A 21,057-nucleotide genomic window follows, 5' to 3' on the forward strand; every position below is an offset into this window, starting at 1 on the left:
CAAACACTGGCTAAAAATATAATTTTCTGTACTTAATAAGGTATCAAATTGTTTTTATTATAAGGGATGAGTTCCGGGATATGCTGGGAAATGAAACATAAAAATTGCGCTGACTTTAGTGTAAGAGTATATTCTAGACTGTAGAGCCTTCATTTGTTCAACATATTACTTCTATAGGTAACAAATGGCTCTGATCCTTCGCTATTATAATAGGGATCAAAAATATTTCTAAAAAGTAGTCAATAAGTATTGAATGTCACTGAAACTTTAATACTTGTTTGGCCTTAATAGGTGATACCCATTACTCCATCTGCGTAGCTGACTACTTTTTTAAAATTAACAAATAATGCTCGAAGGCTTTTTCATACTGAAGGTATCTCAAACTGAGACATTTTCTATCAAATGCACATCTTCACCCTGTTACGAATTCCTGCAGATGGTCATTTCCATCCGGGGAAATACAAATTTGAATACACTTGTGCCCGCAACTTCGTTTCTGTGTAAAAAAAAGTTGGTATTTGCATCGAATCATAGTTACCATTGGACCGAGCGCATACTTACGTTTTACACAAATTCACCATTTCGCTTATAATATTTCATGTAAGCACGATCGACACCAAATTAATTCTCATGGGAATAATAACTCATCCCACAATCTAATTTTTTTGGTAGTGATTTTTACTTTCTTAATGAATATTTTAAATATTTTCTAATTTACTTTACAATAGTCTCAAATATTGTGAGCTATTTAGCAGCCCTTAAGATGGAAAAATCAAATGAAACGTTTCTACGAAATATTTTGATAGTAAAAAAAAATATTTTTTTAATCAAGCCTTCTAAATATGAACGAAGTCAGACGACATAAGTCATAAGTTAGCTGGAAAAAAAATTCACTTCTACGAATATCGAATGTTTATAAAAGGAACCTGTAAATACTTACACATTTGAGATGTTTTCCCATTTCAAATTGAACCACCATTTTCATACACTTTAGTTTTTTTTTTATTCGCTTGCAAACATGTTTTCTTTCTTTAACACTCGTATAATAACACATTTATTCTTAAAATTTAAAATAATTTTTCATTTACAGTATTTTTAAATATTTCATAACACATTATATATAAATACACATAAATATATACTTTCAATTTTAATACAATTTACATTGGTTACATACATACATAATATTAGCTTACTTTTTTTTGCAATTTTATTTTCATTGTACATGTTTTACATTTGAGTTTGTGTGATAAAGATGATTTATACCTTTCTATACAATGCAGTATTTAAGCACACTGGCAGCCGAAATGTGCACACATTTTTTGTTTGAAAAAGCTCTACAATTATTTTTCTAACAAAGAGCAATATGAGTGCATAGTTTTATAACTAATTTAATTAATAACTAAAATAATAACAAGTTCAGTATAATTGCTTTGAAAGTACTTGACAACTTGTTCTACTAACCAAAAATATCTATTAGAATGCTATGCATGTGAGGAATTTGTGTTTGTTTTGAAAATATTAAAATATCTAATTTAATTAGAATTAGTAAAAAATGTATGGTAAGTATGTATGTATGTATATCCATGTGTGTATAACTCTAAATGCCAAATTTGTGTATATACATTAGACCGTACAACCTTACAGCAAACACAAAATCTTCGCCGCATAGCCAATATATTTGCAAAACAATTTCGAAACAATTTTTTTTTTAGCCGAATCTAGGAATCACCTTTTTACATTTTTAGGTGACCCCTCAATTCAGCTATAAAAAAATTTGTTTTAAAATTGTTCTACTAGAATAATCAAAATACTTACTTAGCAAAAATTTAGTGATTTTTATTGAGCTTCAATTTACGGACATTAGGGTGCTACGTTAGGAGGATAAGAACTTGGATCTGATGGATAAGTGGTGGCATGGTGTTTTTGAGGTCAATAGACTTTGGAACAAAAAAAGTGTTTTCCCAAGAACATCGATATATAATATTTCAGATGCGATTGTAAATATCGAAATTCCGATGAAAAATTTAAAAGGTGATCCCTAAGTTCGGCAAAAAAAAATGTTTTTTTCGAAATCGCCTTGCAAAAATCATTCATTCTTAATCGTGTATGAGGAACTTTTTTTCTGGTACCATCTAATGTATACATACATACGAAAATATACATACAGTCAGCGTGAAAAGTATGCTTACCCTAACGTTTTGACGATTTTATTTATTTATATTTCCCATACCAAATTTTTATTTATTTATTTATGTTTTTAATAAGGTGCGTTTAACAGCAAAGACCACAAGAATTAATTTTTTGTTTTAATTTCATACAGTACTCGGGTAAATGCAAGAAATTTTCATCGAATTCTAAAATTTTTTAATTCGTTTTCTTCAGGGACCGTAACGGTTATAAGTTTTATTATAAAAATCACTTTTTAATCGTTATTAACTGAGTTTTATTTTTTGCTCGGAAAATAATGGTTACATTTTAAGTTTTGTTTTTTGCTCGGAAAATAATGGTTACGTTTTAAGTTTTATTTTTTGCTCGGAAAATAATCGTTACATTTTAAGTTTTAATTTTTGCTCGGAAAATAATCGTTACGTTTTAAGTTTTATTTTTTGCTCGGAAAATAATCGTTATTTCTTGAGTTTTATTTTTTGCTCAGAAAATAAAACTTAATTTTTGCGTATGCGTATGCGCTTTTTTGCACTTTTTCTTTAGAAATGTGGTTCTCTTTGTTTCTGCCCTGGTATCTGTATTTTCATTACCCACTCCACAGTGGCGTTAAAGGTTCAATGCAGCCGCCCCCTGTCTATTCACGCATGCGCATACGCATACGCAAAAATTAAGTTTTATTTACTGAAAAAAATAAAAGTCAAGAAACAACGATTATTTTCCGAGCAAAAAATAAAACTTAAAACGTAATCATTATTTTCCGAGCAAAAAATAAAACTTAAAACGTAACGATTATTTTCCGAGCCCAAAATAAAACTCAAAACATAACGATTATTTTCTGAGTAAAAAATAAAACTCCAAATATAATGATTAAACTTGATTTTTATAAGTAAAAATTAAAAAATAAAAATCAGTGCCGCTGAAGGTACTCCGAGTAATAAGAAATATATTGGTTTACTCCTTATGCACGTAGCATTCAGCTTTCCGCGTGATTTTTTGAGTTGAAATTTCAAAGGATAATCGTTATTTGCGGTCCCTGGTTTTCTTAGAAAAATTTTGAGTATGCAGTTTTTACCAGATTCAATTTCAATCTAATACAGTGCATGTATGAAGTTGCTAAAAATGACCGCTGATTTTTGTGAATTTTTTTCGTTGAAGGTGTTGCGTACCTTCTTTCATACAAAAAAAAAAAAAAAAAAAAAAAGATTGTATTCATGCGTTAAATGGAAGAAAGCTACATGAAACTTGCACTTTATTATACTGTAATTTAATGGGCTACAATACAGCGTACTCAAAAATTTTATAAGAAATCGAATTGAAAATTCTAATGTTTCGACGAAAATTCTTTGGTATTTCTAACATTTTCCCGAGTTCTGTATGAAATTACAAAAAAAAAAATTGATTCTTGTTGTTTTTGCTGTTGAATAAACTATATTTTATTAAAAAGAAGAAAAAATTTTTATGGAAAACACAAATAAAAAGAGTCGCCAAAACGTTAGGGTATGCATATTTTTGACGCTGACTGTATACATGTATGTATGTATGGGTGCATATGTAGAATATTCACCACAATAACCGCTACTTCAATTAGTTTACATATAAAACACTAATTAAATTCCATTAACAGCTGCTCACAACTCATGGCCACTTAAAAGGCAAAACACAAAACTCATCACTCATTCGGTCAGATGCACATAAACTTTTTCGCCAGTTTTTTTTTTTTTTTTTTTTTGCGAAATCAAAAAGTTTTCTTTCAGAAATGAGCCACGTCTAGCCTTTTCTAAAATTTTTTTCACAAAATAATAATTATTAATTATAAGCGCAAACAACTCAACAGTTAGAAAAACATTACAATTGATTTAATGCGATTACAATTAATTTAAAAAGGAAGCCATTTTAATTGTAAATTATTTTTGGACTACATATTCTATACAAACATATGTATGTAGATATGTACTACATACATACAAATAGGATTACAATCACAGTAAGATATTTTATATTTTAGGTATTATTTATAATTTCAAATTTTTTTTCTCGTACTCTTAGTTGCTTCAATTTTGTACATTTATGCTTTGGGTGTGTTACTTTTATTTGTATTTTCATTTGTCATTACTTGTAATTATATTTACATAAAAAAAGATTAGCATAGTTAGCTTTGGTATTTACATACATATTTGGTTGTTTATTTTGTGAAAACTTTACTTTACATGAGTTTTAATCAACATGGCATTTCGTTGGTTTACCATAAAAGCAAATTATATCTTTTGAACCCAAAAATAATTTAACTGTTGTTTACACTGTGCACTATAGATTTACGACAGCATTTTGAGCGGAAAATGTAGCAGAGAGAAGCGCAGCGAACCTGATGGTTTGCGTGTAGCCCGCCTTTCAGAAAACAAGCAAACCAGCTATTTTTTATCTTTTATTTTTTCTTGGTGTACCCAGCATAGTTGCTGTATCGCACCGTGACCGAAATATTGGACCTCATGCATAAAAACTGAGCTTAAGCTCCGACTCGATTTTCAGTACAAATTCTTGAGCTTGAGCTCACCCCTTCAGTGCAAAAATTGAGTCTGAGCTTAAGCTCACTTTTTATGCATAAGGCCCATTATTTCATTTCATTTTCTTCCATACACATTTTTTTATGAAAAAAGGCGTAATTCACTTAGAAAAAATAGTTGTCAAAAATTAATGCGATTTTTTTACAAACTAAAACTAGTAAAAGAATTTAATGGGCTATAAAACTGCATACCCCAAACAATTCTGAAATATCTGATTTAAAAGTTGAAAATTTAAATGCAAGCGGATTATTTTAATTTTTTATGTTTTATAATTATATGCAGATTAAAGTGTATACATATATTTGTGTGAATGTATACATATATACGCACTTATCTTAAAATGCGCATGATTTGAATTTTTCAAGCTTATTTTGTTTAAGCTGAAATGAACGGTAAATGTTTCTTTTACAGCCGCAAATTGACAGAGTTGCTTTTAAATATTTTTTTATTTCCAATTCACTGTAAACAGCATAGTTTTTTATTTAATTTTAAAATCAATTTAGCATAACTTAATTAATATCTTTTGTATATTTATCTTTGTGTTGCATTCAAATATATATACATACATAAATAATGCCTACAAATTTTATAAGTTCTGCATTTAAATCCTTATAAATTTTTTGAACCCAATGTATTTTAATCATTCTACTAGCAACATTATTAAATAACATATATATTAATGTACATACTCATTTTTTTAAATAAATATACTCTATAAACATATTTACATACGTATTTACAAATATTTTATTTTTCGTTTATCCTTTCAACATTATATAGAATTAGCCATTCGATGGCAGATTTCAAATTTAACTGTGTTTGTACTATAATAGAGTGTACAGTGAGTGTCATTCAATATCGTACAGTAAATTTTTCTCCATACTTTGAAAATATATTTTGTTTCATTGAAATTTTATTAAATTATAATAAAAATTATACTTTACACCACAAAAAAATCTCTAAATCTCACAGTTTCTATTTTTGTAAAAATTAAAAAAATAGTGAAATTTTCATTAAAATTTCACACTTTTAATCAGCATTTTTTCGAGCATGCAGTTTTATAGTCCATTCAATTTTAGTGTAATAGAGTGCAAGTTTCGAGCCGCTAAAAAATCCCGTTGTTTTTTGGGAATTTTTTTTTGGCGTTATGTGGAAAAAAAAGGCCAACACCGTAAAAAAAATTCCAAAAACCGAAGGTATTTTGTAGCTATTTAAAACTTGCACTTTATTGTACTAAAGTTGAATGGGCTATAAAACTGCATACCCAAAAAAATTTAAAATATCTGAATAAGAAGTGTGCAAGTTTGTTAAAAATTTGACGATTTTTTTTTTGATTGTTACAAAGTTAGAAATTTTAGGTTGTATGGAATTTGCGGTAGTATGAACTATATTTCTATTAAAAATTAATAAAATAAAAAAATAAAAAATATTTTCAAAATATGGAAAAACTTTATGGTACGATTTTGACTGACATTCACTGTATGTATGTGTGGAATACATGCTTAGGCCGAGGTCACGCATTGAGCGGCAAAGCGGCGAGTGGCTGAGCGGTGAGAAACTTAAAATTAAAACATATGATATGCTATTGAAGTGGCCACACAATGAGCGGCATGTCTTAATGGTTGGGTGTCGCCGCTCAAGAATAAAAGCCGCTAATCGCTCATTGCGTGGCCTCAGAATAAGGAATTATTATGACTAGATAGCAAAAATATGCCAGTAAAACCACTTTTTTCAATCAACTTAATATACGTATTATGCATATTATGCACATTACTAAGATATAATGTTAATACTGAGTATGTAGATTGCAATAAACCGAAGATGAATTGAGTTTTTAAGTTCCTTGACTAACACTCTTATGACGAATTGTCAACTTGAAGTGTAGATTGCTCCTTTCGAAATGATATTCTGTTTATACTTATGTAAGCTTGGAGTGAAGTTTTAGTTGCATTGGAAGTTTAAACCCCTTTTTTATGTCACTCCAAGATAATATTGTTAATATAGCAACCATTCAAAAAAACCTACTCTCAACTCCAAGCTATCAGTGTAAACCGTAGAATACCTTTTTAGAGAAAAATTTAATTTTTTTACATAAGTATACAGTCTGCTCTTTTAATCGTCAAATTTACAGGATTTAGTCGGAAATAGTCAGATTTAGTCCGAGGGATATTACTGAAGATATTGTGAATGTCGGTATGAGAACGACTTCTGACTAAATCCTGAAAATCTGACGACTAAAGGAACGGAGGGATAATAAATGCAGATAGTCGTGCACGTGCCTTCGCATTTCCTTCTTGAAGGTGAGAAGAGGACGAAATTTTAAACCATAAGTGGGATTCTTACGAATTTAATATAAAATAATGGGAGCCGGAATTGTAGTGGGTAGAGGTGCGTACTACTACTCCATAGGACCCCTGGTTCGATGGGAACTCAATCAAAAGATGTTGCTTATTCAAGTGTATTTGAAAAAAAAAAGGTCTGTAAAAGGTCTTAAATGAAATTTGGGTCGATTTGAATTTTTCGCGTAAAATTTTACATGTTTTAGCATAAGGTCTCTCGATGAATGTACTAGAGTGCTCTAGTGCGGGAAAAAGCGTTCGATGAGGGTTTTTCTTTCACTAAAGCCAAGTAGATATTTTCTTGCATCAAATGTCAAATGTTGGTCTGCACTGCACTTTTCTACACTTTTAGTGCATTCATCGAACAGACCTATGAAAATGCAGAGAACGTTTTACAGTACATTTTGTGATAACCATATAATCAGGCAAGTGTAAACAACTACAATGCAATCTTTCACACATCTATTCAAACAAGGTTTTTTTTTAAATTCTCAAAACAGCGAATTGATGGATCATTTATTTTCATCATTTGTTCTCACGCATTAAGGATAAACGTTGCGGGTAACGATTTTCATCACCAGAAGAAGCTGTTAACGTGTTCAAAGAGTACGCTTTTGAGGGACCGACTTCAGTGCGGGAAAAATGCTTCTCAAATTAGTTTGAACGTATGCAAGAGTATATAAATCATACTAAAGAACATGATAAAAACATGGTAAGGTAGAACAGCTGAGAGGCATTTTTGAAACTCTTGACGTTTTCAAGCAACTTAATTTTAAAATTTTAAACCAGGGACCGAAAATAACTGTTAGTGAATAGTTCATAATTTTTATTTTACGTTCATAAAATAATTGCTATTTGTAGAGTTTTAGTTTTCGTTCACAAAATATTTGTTATCAGATGAGCTTTATTTTTCGCTCATGAAATAAAAATTACCTGGTAAGTTTTTCTTTCATAAAGTAAAACAGAAGCGCTTCAAACACACAAATAAAGCTTCAGCCCTTAAAGCAGAATATACAGACTTGTATGCATACTTGTTGGCATACTTGCAACGGTTGGTAACCGTTGAAGTGAACGAACATCTCGGCATGCGGATCTACGTCTTCCCAGCAATCATTTATTGGTACAAATTATTTATACTATACTCTTATTGCCCTCACATACGGCTAGTTATGGAGTCATATTTGTAGTTTTTTTGGTGAATATACTAATCCCGTTTTTTTTTTAATAAAAAATTTTCAAAAGTTTCCTTTACGGCCACCGTCCCGCGTAAGGCAGTCGGGAGTTGCATATCTGTAAACGGCAGCTCATGACCTCTCTAAACTGGGGTATAAGAGGAGCCTTGTCCCCTCCCACTCCGCGCACCGGGCACCGCGCACACAACGTAAAGGAAAGTTTCCGAAAGTTTCTGTCATAAAAATGTATATGGATGTATCTATGTGTTCGTATGATTATTATACGTATCGTCACCTGAAATAGAAAAAGTCGTGACTAATAATCTTTTTCATAAAACGATGTGGGGAGTTGTAATTCAATGAAATCCATCATATCAATCACAAAGTGAATTTTGAATTTTTTATCAGTTACGACTTTTTGCATTTCAACAACGATGTTTTGCATTTCAGGTAACGATATATGATATATGAGTTACATAAAGGTATTAATTAAAAATAAAGTAGCTTTATAAAAGGTTCATAAATTTAAAAATGTATGAAAACATCAATTTATAAAGCTCTTTAAACCTTTTTTATTTTTATGAATAAGGCCATAAAACTATTAAAATTTATTATTTTATTGATTAATCCTTATAGTCTTCTGTAAAGATATAGGCTGCTTTTCTTTATACATTCTGGATAATCCCATTTCACAGCCGGAATAAACAGAATGCGTTTGAAATATACGTCAACATATCATCAGGAACGTTCTAAAGAATAAATAAACAAAAAAGTTTATTCCAAACGTTCAGAATGAATAAAGAAATGCAGCCATAATGTGAATCAGTTTAAAAAATAAAATAGGATTTGTACTTTTCTATACAAATATGAAAATCTGTCTGCATTTTGTACTATTAATGTTCATACCTGTCGCAACAACGAGCAGAAAAATTAAAAAATTTCTCTTTTCTTCATACATGTCTGCAGACCTAGAATATGGTATGCACACCCGCCTATCCACGATGGGACGGTATGTCATACTTGACATGCAGTACAGACAAGTCTGCTTGTGTATATTCTGCTTAAGTTTCATTTTGGAATTGAAAATAAAACTCATCAGACAGCAATAACAAGGTACTACAAAAAAAGCCATGAAATACACCTGAAACAAAACCTAGTTATACACTCTAAAAAATCTGTTTAAAAATGCGACTATAAATCGAATATATTTTTGTTTATTTTTTAAATCTGTTGGTAAATTTACACGATGAAGTGTATTTTTCTCGTTTACGCATTTTCGTGTATATTTTGTAGCTCGTACACACTTCCGTAGTAAATTTACGCACACCACAGCAGCTGTATTACACTACAAAAAGTCCGAAATTTACACAAACTGTTCATTGAATAATCGAGCATGTAATTTCGCGAATAATATGGTAGGAAATTTACACAGTTTTTTTTAGAGTGTAGGTTGTAGGTATGGTTGAGTACAACATGAAAATAGGTCCCGTTCCTACACCCTCCATTTTTTTATACCAAAAAAACCGTTTTTTTCGTACTTGATGCACCCCACCATGCAAAACAGGAGAAATAGGCAACAATCGTCAATGGCAACAAATTGGCGACTCACCGATTTATTGCTGTGGTGACAAATCGGCAACATCACTTCGTTCATGACAATTTTGAATAAAAAAGTTCTCAAAAATTCCGAAACTTATGAATATGGCGTCAATAGTATTGGCCAAAGCATCTAAATTATGCCCAAGGACAAGATTGCAGAAATAGGAAGCCTCACAGCGAGAAAATGAATTAATTCCCATTGTAAGTTGCGATTTGGTATACAAAAAAATAAATGAAGTCTTAAAAAGAATAAAATTATTCCAAATATCGCCTGAAGCGATAAGAAAAGGACTCATTCAGGTAATAAGAAAACGACTCGCCCAGGCGAGTTGCCTTCGGCGGACGTTTTAGAGCGACCGGTAATAGGAAATCGATTCGAAGGCAATATTACCGGCAATAAATTTGTTTCCGAGGGCGACACGTTTTCTTATTGCCGGCAACACAAATTGTTTGGTGGGACTTATCTATTAATAGCTTGACTATGTTCCATCCGATTTTAAAAATCGAACAAGTTTTGAAAAGCGGATTTATGAACCTTTAAAACGATGTATAACAATATACGGTTAGACTTAGCTTGTTGGGAGTTTTCATCGGTAAAATTTTAATGAGCCCCTATTTTTCTTAATTTTTTGAACTTTAATCATCGCTAATTTCAAAAATTTCTATGAAAGTTACCAAATATGTGGAATTTATCTAAAAGAACATTTATTTTCGAACAAACTGATACCTCATACAATGCAATTGCATAAAAATTGTCGAAGCTAAGCAATTTAAGCAAAAATATGGCATTTATATGTATGTGTTTTGTTTCGGGTATATTTCATAAATTTTTTTGTAGCACCGTGTCATTTTGTAAACGAAAAATAAAACTCATGATGCATTATTGCGAAAACACTTCCAGGGCCGTTTTATTTTATGTTAAAGTTGAGTTCAAAAAACAGCTACATTTAAACGTTTCTTAATTAGTGTATCTTCGAATTTCGCGATAAAAATGTTGTTTCATTAAACCGATTTTTTTCCTTTAGGCGAAGTCTCAATTATCCGATGGAATTTATATGAAAAGGCTCGAATAAGATTGGAGCCACAGTTTACGCGACAATTAAGCAGAGTTTCCAGTTTATCAGATAACAACGAACCGGCCTCGACTATATCAAGTTTTTCTATAGACATTTTTTATGAAATCAAGTTTTTTTCCAATCCTACAATTAGCTCGAAAATGGTGACGCGTACTGGACAAATTTTATGGATGAAGAGAAATAGGAACCTAAAATACCTCAGATATATGTAAGTACTAAATACTTTTATACTTACTTATGCAATTTTCCTATTTACTATTTAACTAACGTATGTACCTGCACTGGTCCTTTTGCAATTCGATTTATGTGTTCATCATATTTACACTCTGTTTAATAAATCTACTTACTTAAATATAAACTTAATTACCTTCTCCAAACTATGTAAACATTTAACTTCACTTATCTACGAATACTCTTAAATATGTTTCTTCTGTATAATAGTAATACCTACATAAAAATGCATTAACATAATTACATGGTACACTTGTACATACATATTAAAAGCTAAAATGAGATTCATTCACTTTAATTATTCATTAACTTACAGTCATAATCCAGGTGTTTCGCCCGCCAAATATGTATACACCCCAGCCTTCGCTAGAGTCTAGACAGGCGCCTTAGGTGCTCACATCCTGCAGCATGTAGGCGATGGTGTTGTTGGCGCTCGTCGCACTGCTGCCACTACTCGTACTTCCAATAGCACCGCCACCGCCACCGCCGCCACCGTCGCTACTACTGCTGCTGCCACTGCTGCTGAACACAATCATGCTACGGCTATTGGGCAGCACAAACACTTCACTCCCCACCAATCCGATGGGGCTCATCGACTGTGAACTTCTTATAGGACTACGATGCGTATCGAGCCCCAGACGATTGGACCAGTCGTGCGGGCGTTGATTTACGCCGTTACAAACTACTTTATTATAATCATCATCGTTGTCGTTGTCACCTTTTTGCGCGCCATCATTCAACCTTTGCGCACTGCTGAGCACACCTGTGGTGGTTGTACTTGTGCCAGATGTAATATATTCGTCAAAGCTGCGTAGCTGCATTGTCGTAGCGATCGTTGTAATTGATTTGCGTTGTCGACGTGCAGCGGTCTCCGTGCGGAATGTGACAATGGTTTCCTTTTTCAGTTGCTGCATTTTGGCATCGCTTGATCGTAGATTCAATTGCTGCTTATTGCTGAGATCCGAAAGGCTGATATTATTTTGCAGTAAAATTTGTAGATTTTCAATTGAGTCTTTGAGTGGTGGCTTTTCGTTTTCATCTTTGAATGCCTCCTTCAGTTCATCGACACAGGTACGCGGTTGGCTGTTGCTGCGCCCGCTGGTCGAGTTGGCAGATGTGGTGGTATTCATTGAGCTGCTGCCCATAGTGCCCTCCATGGAGTTCTCCATGGACGAGGAACCAGCTTTAGCAATTGCTGGTAAAACGGCTATAGTAACCACGCTCGAACTGCTGGAGAGTGCTGAGGGCGTGAGTGCAGAACTAGAGCTGGTTGTGTTGCCAAAGGAGGAGGATATGTTGTGTTGGCGGCAGAGCGACTTTCGGCGTTGTGCGGTGGCACTCTGCATGTAGGAATTCAGCTCTGAATCGGGTGAGAGATCGTCGCCAGAGTCTGTGCTGACTTTGTTCGTTTGATCGGTTGGAGGAGAGGAGGAGAGTGGTGCTGCCTCCTCCGCTGGTACTTGTGGTGGAGATGATATAAGCTCAGACTTTTTCTCTTCTAGTTGAGTGCCAGATACTGGCTTTTCGCTTTCTTTGATGGGCGATATCACTGTGCGACAATTAGCCAAATCAATATTCTTATTATTTTTCTCGGCCTCCACAGCTGCTGCAGTGCCAGTTGCTTCATTTATTGTCGTCGGCACCGCATTGATATGGTTTGCCTCCAGCGCTGGTAGCTGCGCTGACTTTCCTTTCAAAAAGTACGTAATCATAGAGCCTTTGCCCTTGACGTTAACACTACCGCGACAGGTAAGCTCAAAACCACGTCCGACCAGAATTTGATATACCTCTTGTGTGACCTGGCGTGAAGAGTGCAAAAAAGGCAAACAAAAAGAAGTATGAAAATGCGGAAATTGCGTTAGTGTGTTGACGAGTTGATTGCAAAATCAGTAAAGCGGCAAAAATCGCATTCCTATTATTTATGCGTGTCTATATGTAGATTATATGTATGTACATGCAAGTAAGGAGCATCAGGAAAGCACAATTGCTAACGGTATCTTAATAAACAAAGTCACTCATACGCCACTGCCCACGTGGGAACTCAAGTAATAAGAAGGCAAAATAAATTCGCTTCGAGATAATACAAAAGCATCTGACTGTATGCATTCTGCAGGGAAAGAGAGGGGTAGAGCAGCAAAATATTTACGTGAATAAATAATGTCACCAACTTTCTTGGCCTCTGTTTATACACAATGCAGCAGAAATGGATTGTGACCAACTTAGGGTAGTCCAATTTTATATATGAACAGATCGCCCTAACTCGCTTCGCTGAGTGTATGAACATAAAGTGTGATTTATTTCAATAAAACTCAACGTACTTAAACTATGCCAAAACTAGGAGATTTAAAATTTTTTTACAATCTTCTGAATATTTTCAAACTAAAACTTTCTTAGCCTTCTTCCTTACATGTTGCATACAATGAAGCCCATATTTTAAAAATTCGTTGAAATTATTGAATAGTTTGAATTTAACCTTTTTAAACCTCTTCTGTCTGATACTCATATTGTTTTTCATAACCTAAAGGTGAAAAGGTGCCAAGTCCATTTTTTCGAAATTTTACTTTTTATGCAGAATGGCAGGTAATACGTAATTATATCGATTTTTCGTCTTGGCATCTTTTCATCCTTTGGTGACGATACTTATGTATTCAAATTACCTAATTCCTATAATTCAAGTTGAATAACATATGGAAACCCTGCAATACCTTTGTAGCTTAGAAATAAAGACTTTTCAATACTCTTTCGTTTAAAACCTGTATTGTAATATTTAATTTAATTTATAATATGTATATGTAATATTATTTGAGTGTGGTTTTAAAACAAGTGATAACCCTCTTCAAACACTCCCAGAAATTTCTATATGTTCAAGCTCTTAAATTTAACACTTTAACTTGAGTATAATTAACCAAATTCGACTTTAAAAACAGGTGGCAACACTCTTCAAAATATCTTCCAACTATAACCTTATTAAACCCCTTTCGTCTGACACTCATATTGTGATACACATTATAATAACCTAATTCCCTTAGTTCAAGTAGCATATGATTTTCCAAGCAGGTGGCAACCCTCCTACAGCTAGTTAAGAAGTAAAACCCTTATCAAAAGCCTTTCGATTGATACCCATATTGTAGCGATTCATTCAAATTAATAGAATTTAATTTTTAAACGGGTTACCACCCGTTAGTATTCTAAATTTTTCATCCGAATGTTTCTAAACAACCTTTCATTTGACAGCCATATTTTAAATTTTCAGTTAGCTTGCGAATCATTTATTTAAATTTGTGGCAACCCTTTTCAATATATTTTCAAACTACAACTTTTTTAAGCCTCTTGGCAGTGAACTTCTATTTTCATTATTTTGGCTCGAGAAAAAACAATAAATAGAAGATTTTAATTTATATTTTTTTTTAACTTTGAACGCATTTTCTTTGTAAAAGTTGGTTAGCCAGATTTTTCCAACCGATCAATTCTAGTTTTTTTGCGCTAGCTTTTTAAATTAATTTTTATGGACGGATTGAAGAAGTATTCTACATCTCGAAACTTCCTCAGCAGCATGTTGTGGCGTGGCATTACCCACCTGTGTTTGAAAGTAAACGCCTGCTTCTCTAATCCTTTTCACATTCTATATATCAATCTATATGTACTAATTATATAAAGAAATGTACCTTTTTTGTAAGTGGTGATCTCATGAGCGGCGGTATAGTGGAAGGAATATACGGCCCCAAAACCAAGAACTCCATTATCTTGCCGAACTACCCTAGAGCGGATGTTTTTGCCAGCAAATTTTGTGCGGAAGTAATTGTGCAGAAATAATCAAGAAGACATCACATCTTTGACCTGCGATAGTCAGCCTGCTAAAAAATTCGCGTCTCCGTAAGAGATTAAAGCACGGGTTATATGGAAATGTGTAATGGAATTGAACACCCTGGGGGAACACAACATAGTGCATCTGCTGCGTGTCTAGCGCCACAAAAGCATACATGGCAACGAGGAGGCTGACAGACTAGCTAAAGAGGCAGCAGAATGGCTATTCGACCTATGGGAACAGAACCCTTCCTTACAGTCGGGCCTCATACCATCTGGGAAGAGTTAAGAAAAGAAAAACGACAGCCAAGTAGAATACATTGGGAGAACATGTCTGGACTAAAGCAGGCGAAAGAGCTTCTAGGAAGTTATCATGCTCGGTTTCATCAGAGCACTAGGGCTGGACGTGGGGTTATGATGAGCTCTGTGGGGCACAATAGACCTAAGGTCGCAGTGCACATCCTCTAACTCCGGTATAAAGCTGTGATCGATAAAAAAGGCTAGTCTTGAAGTTACTGTAGCACGAGGTAATGCATTAGAGTCGGGAGTATTGTTTTCCTAAAACGAAAGCTTAATTAACTATGCTTAGGAAGTTTTGCATAAAAGTCTACAACTGAAACACTAGTCTCCCTAGCGATATTTGTTGAAACTAAAGAGCGAACGTTAGATGGGTGTTATTTAACTTTAACTTATTTAAAAGGGTTATCCCAGTACAAGTTCTGCATCAAAACTTCAACTTCAAGTCGCCACCGGTTATCGTCATTCTACAGCAATAAAACTTTATACATTTGTATATATGCTAGTTAGGTCAAAAGAAAACAGTATGCGTATCGAAATTCTCAGAAAAATGCACCATTTATATTCTAGAACACCCTAAAGCAGACATGCCAAGCAGAGAGCGCTTGCTTAAGGAGTTCATACAGCGTTGGGCAGGACTGCCCTAAAGTATATACATACATACATACATAGATATTTGGATATTCATAGTTTCTATTTATTGTTACATATGTATGTATATGTAAGCTAAACAAAAGCTTTATCTGAACCAGCTGTACCAATTCATATCGCATAAAGATTGGCAATTTAATATTGTATTCATTGTGTGGTAGTGCTTTGTCAAGCATCATTCATCTTTTTGTATGATTAAAATTATTTTTTGGCCATGATGAATGATATTTATTTAGCTACCACAATACATATTTTACTGTTTCATTCTATTTTGTTTATTAAACTCTAACTCAATCACCACATAAAGCAATAATCAATATTATTTACTTCTTTGAAATTTTGTGAGCATCTTATGTGCCTAAGTATGTAAGTAAATATTTTCTCTTGTTGTGGGAAAGAATATTCATAGCTTTGTATTCAAAAATATTTAATAGGTTTTGTGGAGTTAGATTGCATCCAGCGATTCCATAGCAATTAATAACGGATTACCTGTATATGATCTGGCAACCCAGTAGAGTCCATGCGTGAGGCCACATTTACGGCATTTCCCCAAATATCATATTGTGGCTTACGCGCTCCAATAACACCAGCCACAACAGGCCCGATATTTATACCTTAAAAGGAGAAAAGATAAACAAAGATAAGTTATAGATAACTGTACTAAAGAGATGGGGTTATTAAGGGACTGTCACTTTATCATCAATCAATTAATAACTAGTGTGTCATATGAAAAGTCTCTGCGGATTTTCGTTACTATGTGCTGTTGATGTTCATAAATTAAAAAATTCAAGAGTTGTTTTTATTGGTATCACTCCCTTCTCTCGGCAGAAAAAAAAACGCTAAAGCATTCTTCTTGCAGTTGGAATTCCAGAAACAAGTGCAATAAGAAATAAATCAAGTATTTGACAAATGTTAGAGGCAATGAAAGTTTGCATAAAATAAAGCATATCTGTGAAGTTTCAAGAGTGTGCCACCAAATTAAAAAAATTACAGCTATTTTGTAATTTTTCCAATTTAAAGATTTTTTAGTTGTAAAAGTTTAATGCTGGATTTCCACTAGGCAATAAATGGCAAACATTTTAATGACAAACTTGGGCATTAAAAAATATTTTTGTCATTACGTTAAGTCATTTTAATGCCTAGTGGGAATTCGGCATAAGAATGCCAACATTAAAGGGTGGAAATGTTTTCGTTGCCAAAACGAACCAATCTAGAGTAATAAAGGTAGTGTGCCACCAAATGAAAAAAATTACATTGATTATAAGATGCCAATGATTTGCGAAAAAAATTCTAAGTAGTTTTACAATTTGTATTGGCACACTCGAAATTCTTTATGAGATTTTTACATACATGAAGAAATCATTAGAGTTTTCATATCATATATTAACGCATTTTATCATATCTCACGACAAACATATGTAAGCGCGCCTTTGAATTCGCCGTAGCGAATTACTGTTTTCTTACCTATACGCAGCCGAAAATTGTTGAACGAATGTGTATTAACCTCTTCGATTTTATCAAATAATTGCAGTGCATACTCTGCCATAGCGGTAACATGACAAAAGTTCACTTGATTACAAGTATTTGCCGTTAAACCAGAAGCGGCCATATATGTTGCACCAGTACTTTTAATCTTTTCAATGTAGCTAGACGAGGAGATATAGAAAAAAGAAAATAAATTAAATTAAAATTCAATAGATAATAGACTGGATCCATATTCCATTGGCTTCGGAATAGCATTTTTTATTTTTTTTATTTTAAATAGAGGAACATATTTTACGTTGTTTAAGATTTTGTAAAAAAAATTGTTTTTAATTTTTTTTTTAACCTCGTAATTTCCGTAACTTTAAACTTTACTTAGTTGCTCCTAAGCTTATTTTTACCCAATTGCTGTACTTTTTTTAAATTGTTCAATAAGTATTTTTTGCATAAAAATTTCGTTTGGTATTATTTCGTTTAATAAGGGCTCTCTGAAGTTCTCAAGAAAAATCACAAGAAATATTTTTCGTTGTTTCTGTTGTTTGAGAAGGTACTTTGCTGTTGCTCTTAATTCTCGTGAAGAAATAATTATTAGAACATTTTTTTTCTTGAGAGCTGCATACTGATTTAAAAAACTTTGATAGAATAAAATTTCATTTCCATTTCTTGTGTGTCATTTTATATGAATTTTTCGTTTTTCTTGAGAGCCCACTAGAACCTCTTAAATTGTTCCCTAAGGGAGTTTTTTTTTTTAATTTTAGTCATTGGTTTAAATAAAAGTAAAAAATATCTTGTAAAGTAAAGACTTTTGATATATAGCAATAAAGCCTGACTTTTTTGAATGAACAAAAAAATGTTTAACACAAAAATGTGTATACATATATTATTTCTCCATATACCAATGCATGATTGGAAATTTACCAGCCTTTGCTAGACTTAAGCTTTAAATAATGCAGTCAAATTCAAAGTTTTTAGTATTCTTATGAATTGCAATTTTAATTAAAACTACCAAACAAACAGTTTGCCATAGACCAAATAGACATTTATGACGTGTATAAAACATGTCACTTACATATTTATGCCACAAACTCACCGAAAACGTTCCTCACTTAGCAATTCGTCAAAATCGGCGATAATCTCGTTGAGTAGACGCAAACATTCCACGCCCTCATTATTACCTTCTAATTCAACATAGAACTCCGAAAAATTCGGTATCGACGCAAACAATATACACACACTATCACATTGCTCATGGTAGAGATCCTACGTTATTTTACGCCATTATTTAGTGTCGCCAGCAATACCAGCCAGAGTTGTTGGCATTCGAAGAGATAACGAGAGTGGTGGCGTGCGTGGGCGGCAATATGAAAGAGGCCATCCGTGCCAGCAGCAATGCAGCACCAGCACAATCCATAGCGCATGCAGCAAATATGGTGTTATAGTTGTTGCACATTATTTGGTATTTGTTGGTGGCGTTAGTGGCGTTAATCAAGTGTCAGTGAAGTGTTGATTTAGTGGTTGTGTTGATGTTTCATGGAAAATGCAGTGGTTGTCAACCGTTGATGTGGCAGCGTAAAGAAAAAGAAAAGTAGGGAAAAAATTGTAATTTATGGAATTCAGCGTAGATGCGATACATACATATACATGTACGTACATAAATAAATGCGTTATTGTGCATATATGTATATGTTGTATATATTAAAAGTAGATATGTATTACGTATATAAATATGTTTGTATAAAACCTTCTTTATAATATCGTGATAGTTTGTATGTAACGTACTCATAATTTGGAATTTATTAGTCAAAGGAGTTTTGGCGCAGATCAAATTGTTAAGTAAATGAGATTAACGCGCAGAGATTTATTTTTTTTGTATGTATGAAAGGTTTAATTTGTTAGATGTTTCAACTCTGTGGTCAGTCTCCTTAGCGTTGGATATATCGAACTCTAGTCCAACCATACTTTCCAACGGGTTTCTGATTATGAATGTGGGAACTGTTTTTAAGATTTAAAATGCGGATCCAATATGGCAAAAAAAAATTAAAATCGACTAGATTAAAACAAATAATTCCGGGTATGGCGGCTGCATATTGGATATACCATTTATCACGCAAAAGTTAAAGTCGAACGTTAGTACGTACATGGCGTATGAGTTACTGAGACGAGATGAGAATGTTACTCATACGCGTACGTACACGTTCGACTTTAACTTTTCCGTGATAAATGGTAAATCCAATATTCGTGCAAATTCTTAAAATAGACTACAGATTCGTAATCAACAACCCTAAGAACATAAGAAACCGCTTTTACTTTTTCTCTTTTTGTGTTGAGTTCTTGTGAGGCACAAAAGTTATAAAGCAAAATCTAGTTTAGATGCCATAGTTGCTTAGCATAGCTTCAAACTGAGATCTTGTAGAACTCTCGACACTGCGCACGTTTTTGGACAGGGGGTGATCAATTTGGTAAATAACGCCCAATATATACATATATGTATATGTTTTATTTTTTTATGGACGATTTTCAACTTTTTTATCAACAATGCCACTCTATCGAACTTGAAAGATGCGACTATGAAATCGGCAGTCAGACTCAGAGAGTCAAGTTTGTGGGGAACTATGTATACCCACCAGACACGGGTTTATTATTAATGAAACGCGAGTAAATAGAAAGAATTCTGACTTCAACTGTAGCGTGCAAGTGCGTTTCGCAGAAAGAATGGGGAAGTGAGCGAGTGGTCAAGGAAGGCTTTTTTTCTTCAGGAGCGGGATTGTACCATTAAAAATTCTGCGTTGATCTATCTCTACGTCTAAGGTACACTGGGATACATCCAAGCGAATTTTGTGGTACGTACCAGTACAGGCCATTCCAGTACAATGCCATCCGAAATTGACTCCCATCGGATATAAAAAGGCTGAACCAACCACAAGCTATGCACAAAGTTCCAAATTCGATTTACCCAACTTCTTTAGAAGGGGAAAATTTGTAAAAAAAAAATATTTGGCACTTAACTACACACTTGGTAGTGCTTAGCCGAGCTTCTCCTCCGATGTTTTCAAACTAAGGGAAAAGGGCAAGCCCTTCCTGAAATCGTCCATTTAGAAATGGTTCTCGTTTTCCAACTGCGTTATGCTTGGAGGGCATGGTTTTCTTACATACGGATCAAAGATGGAATGTGTGTTAGATGCAGGCATTTTCATTGAGTGACCCAGTTTGAAGCTGCCCTCTTTCCTACCAGACTACGTGAGAGTACAATTTTAAGTTTAATTAAATGCGTATGTATGTATGTACATACCGATTTTAAAGTAAAATACAGGCTTTTGCTTGGTGGTGTTAATATTCTACGCATGACTGTACTATATCCAAATCATGTGTTGAGAGAAACATATTTGGTTGACATAACTAAATTATTTTCTCAGTGTAGTGGAAATTCGGCTTTAGTTTAAATTTTTTTATATATCGCTTTAAATTCTATTGTCGCTGTTTATCAGAGAGTAAGCACGGAATGTTCAAAAAAAATATTCTTGAAATTAAAAAAAGTTACAAACAATATGCATATGTACAATACAACCAAAGGTACTTACATCGATATTCTTTTCCCGACTCAGAAAATGTTCCGCAACATGCACAGGCAGAATATTTTCCAGCAGCTTGCGATTATACGCTTGCAAATGTTCCATAT

The 21,057-nt window shown here is 33.4% G+C and overlaps 1 protein-coding gene across 1 annotated transcript in view; it reads right to left on the reverse strand.

Moving 5' to 3' along the window:
- Positions 1-11,508: 11,508 nt before the first annotated feature.
- LOC118746845 (adenylate cyclase type 6-like) overlaps positions 11,509-21,057 on the reverse strand; it is a 69,892-nt gene continuing 60,343 nt past the window's right edge. Inside the window, exons 18-22 of the mRNA XM_036480794.1 lie at positions 20,960-21,048; positions 18,472-18,641; positions 17,364-17,545; positions 16,389-16,513; positions 11,509-12,946 (exon numbers count right to left, since the gene is read on the reverse strand). Coding sequence (XP_036336687.1) covers positions 11,534-12,946; positions 16,389-16,513; positions 17,364-17,545; positions 18,472-18,641; positions 20,960-21,048 — 1,979 coding nt within the window. The 3' untranslated portion in view covers positions 11,509-11,533. The remainder of the gene's footprint in view (positions 12,947-16,388; positions 16,514-17,363; positions 17,546-18,471; positions 18,642-20,959; positions 21,049-21,057) is intronic.

Source organism: Rhagoletis pomonella, unplaced genomic scaffold, assembly GCF_013731165.1.
Source record: "Rhagoletis pomonella isolate Grant_MI unplaced genomic scaffold, Rhpom_1.0 Rhpom_scaffold_00011, whole genome shotgun sequence".
NCBI lineage: Eukaryota > Metazoa > Arthropoda > Insecta > Diptera > Tephritidae > Rhagoletis > Rhagoletis pomonella.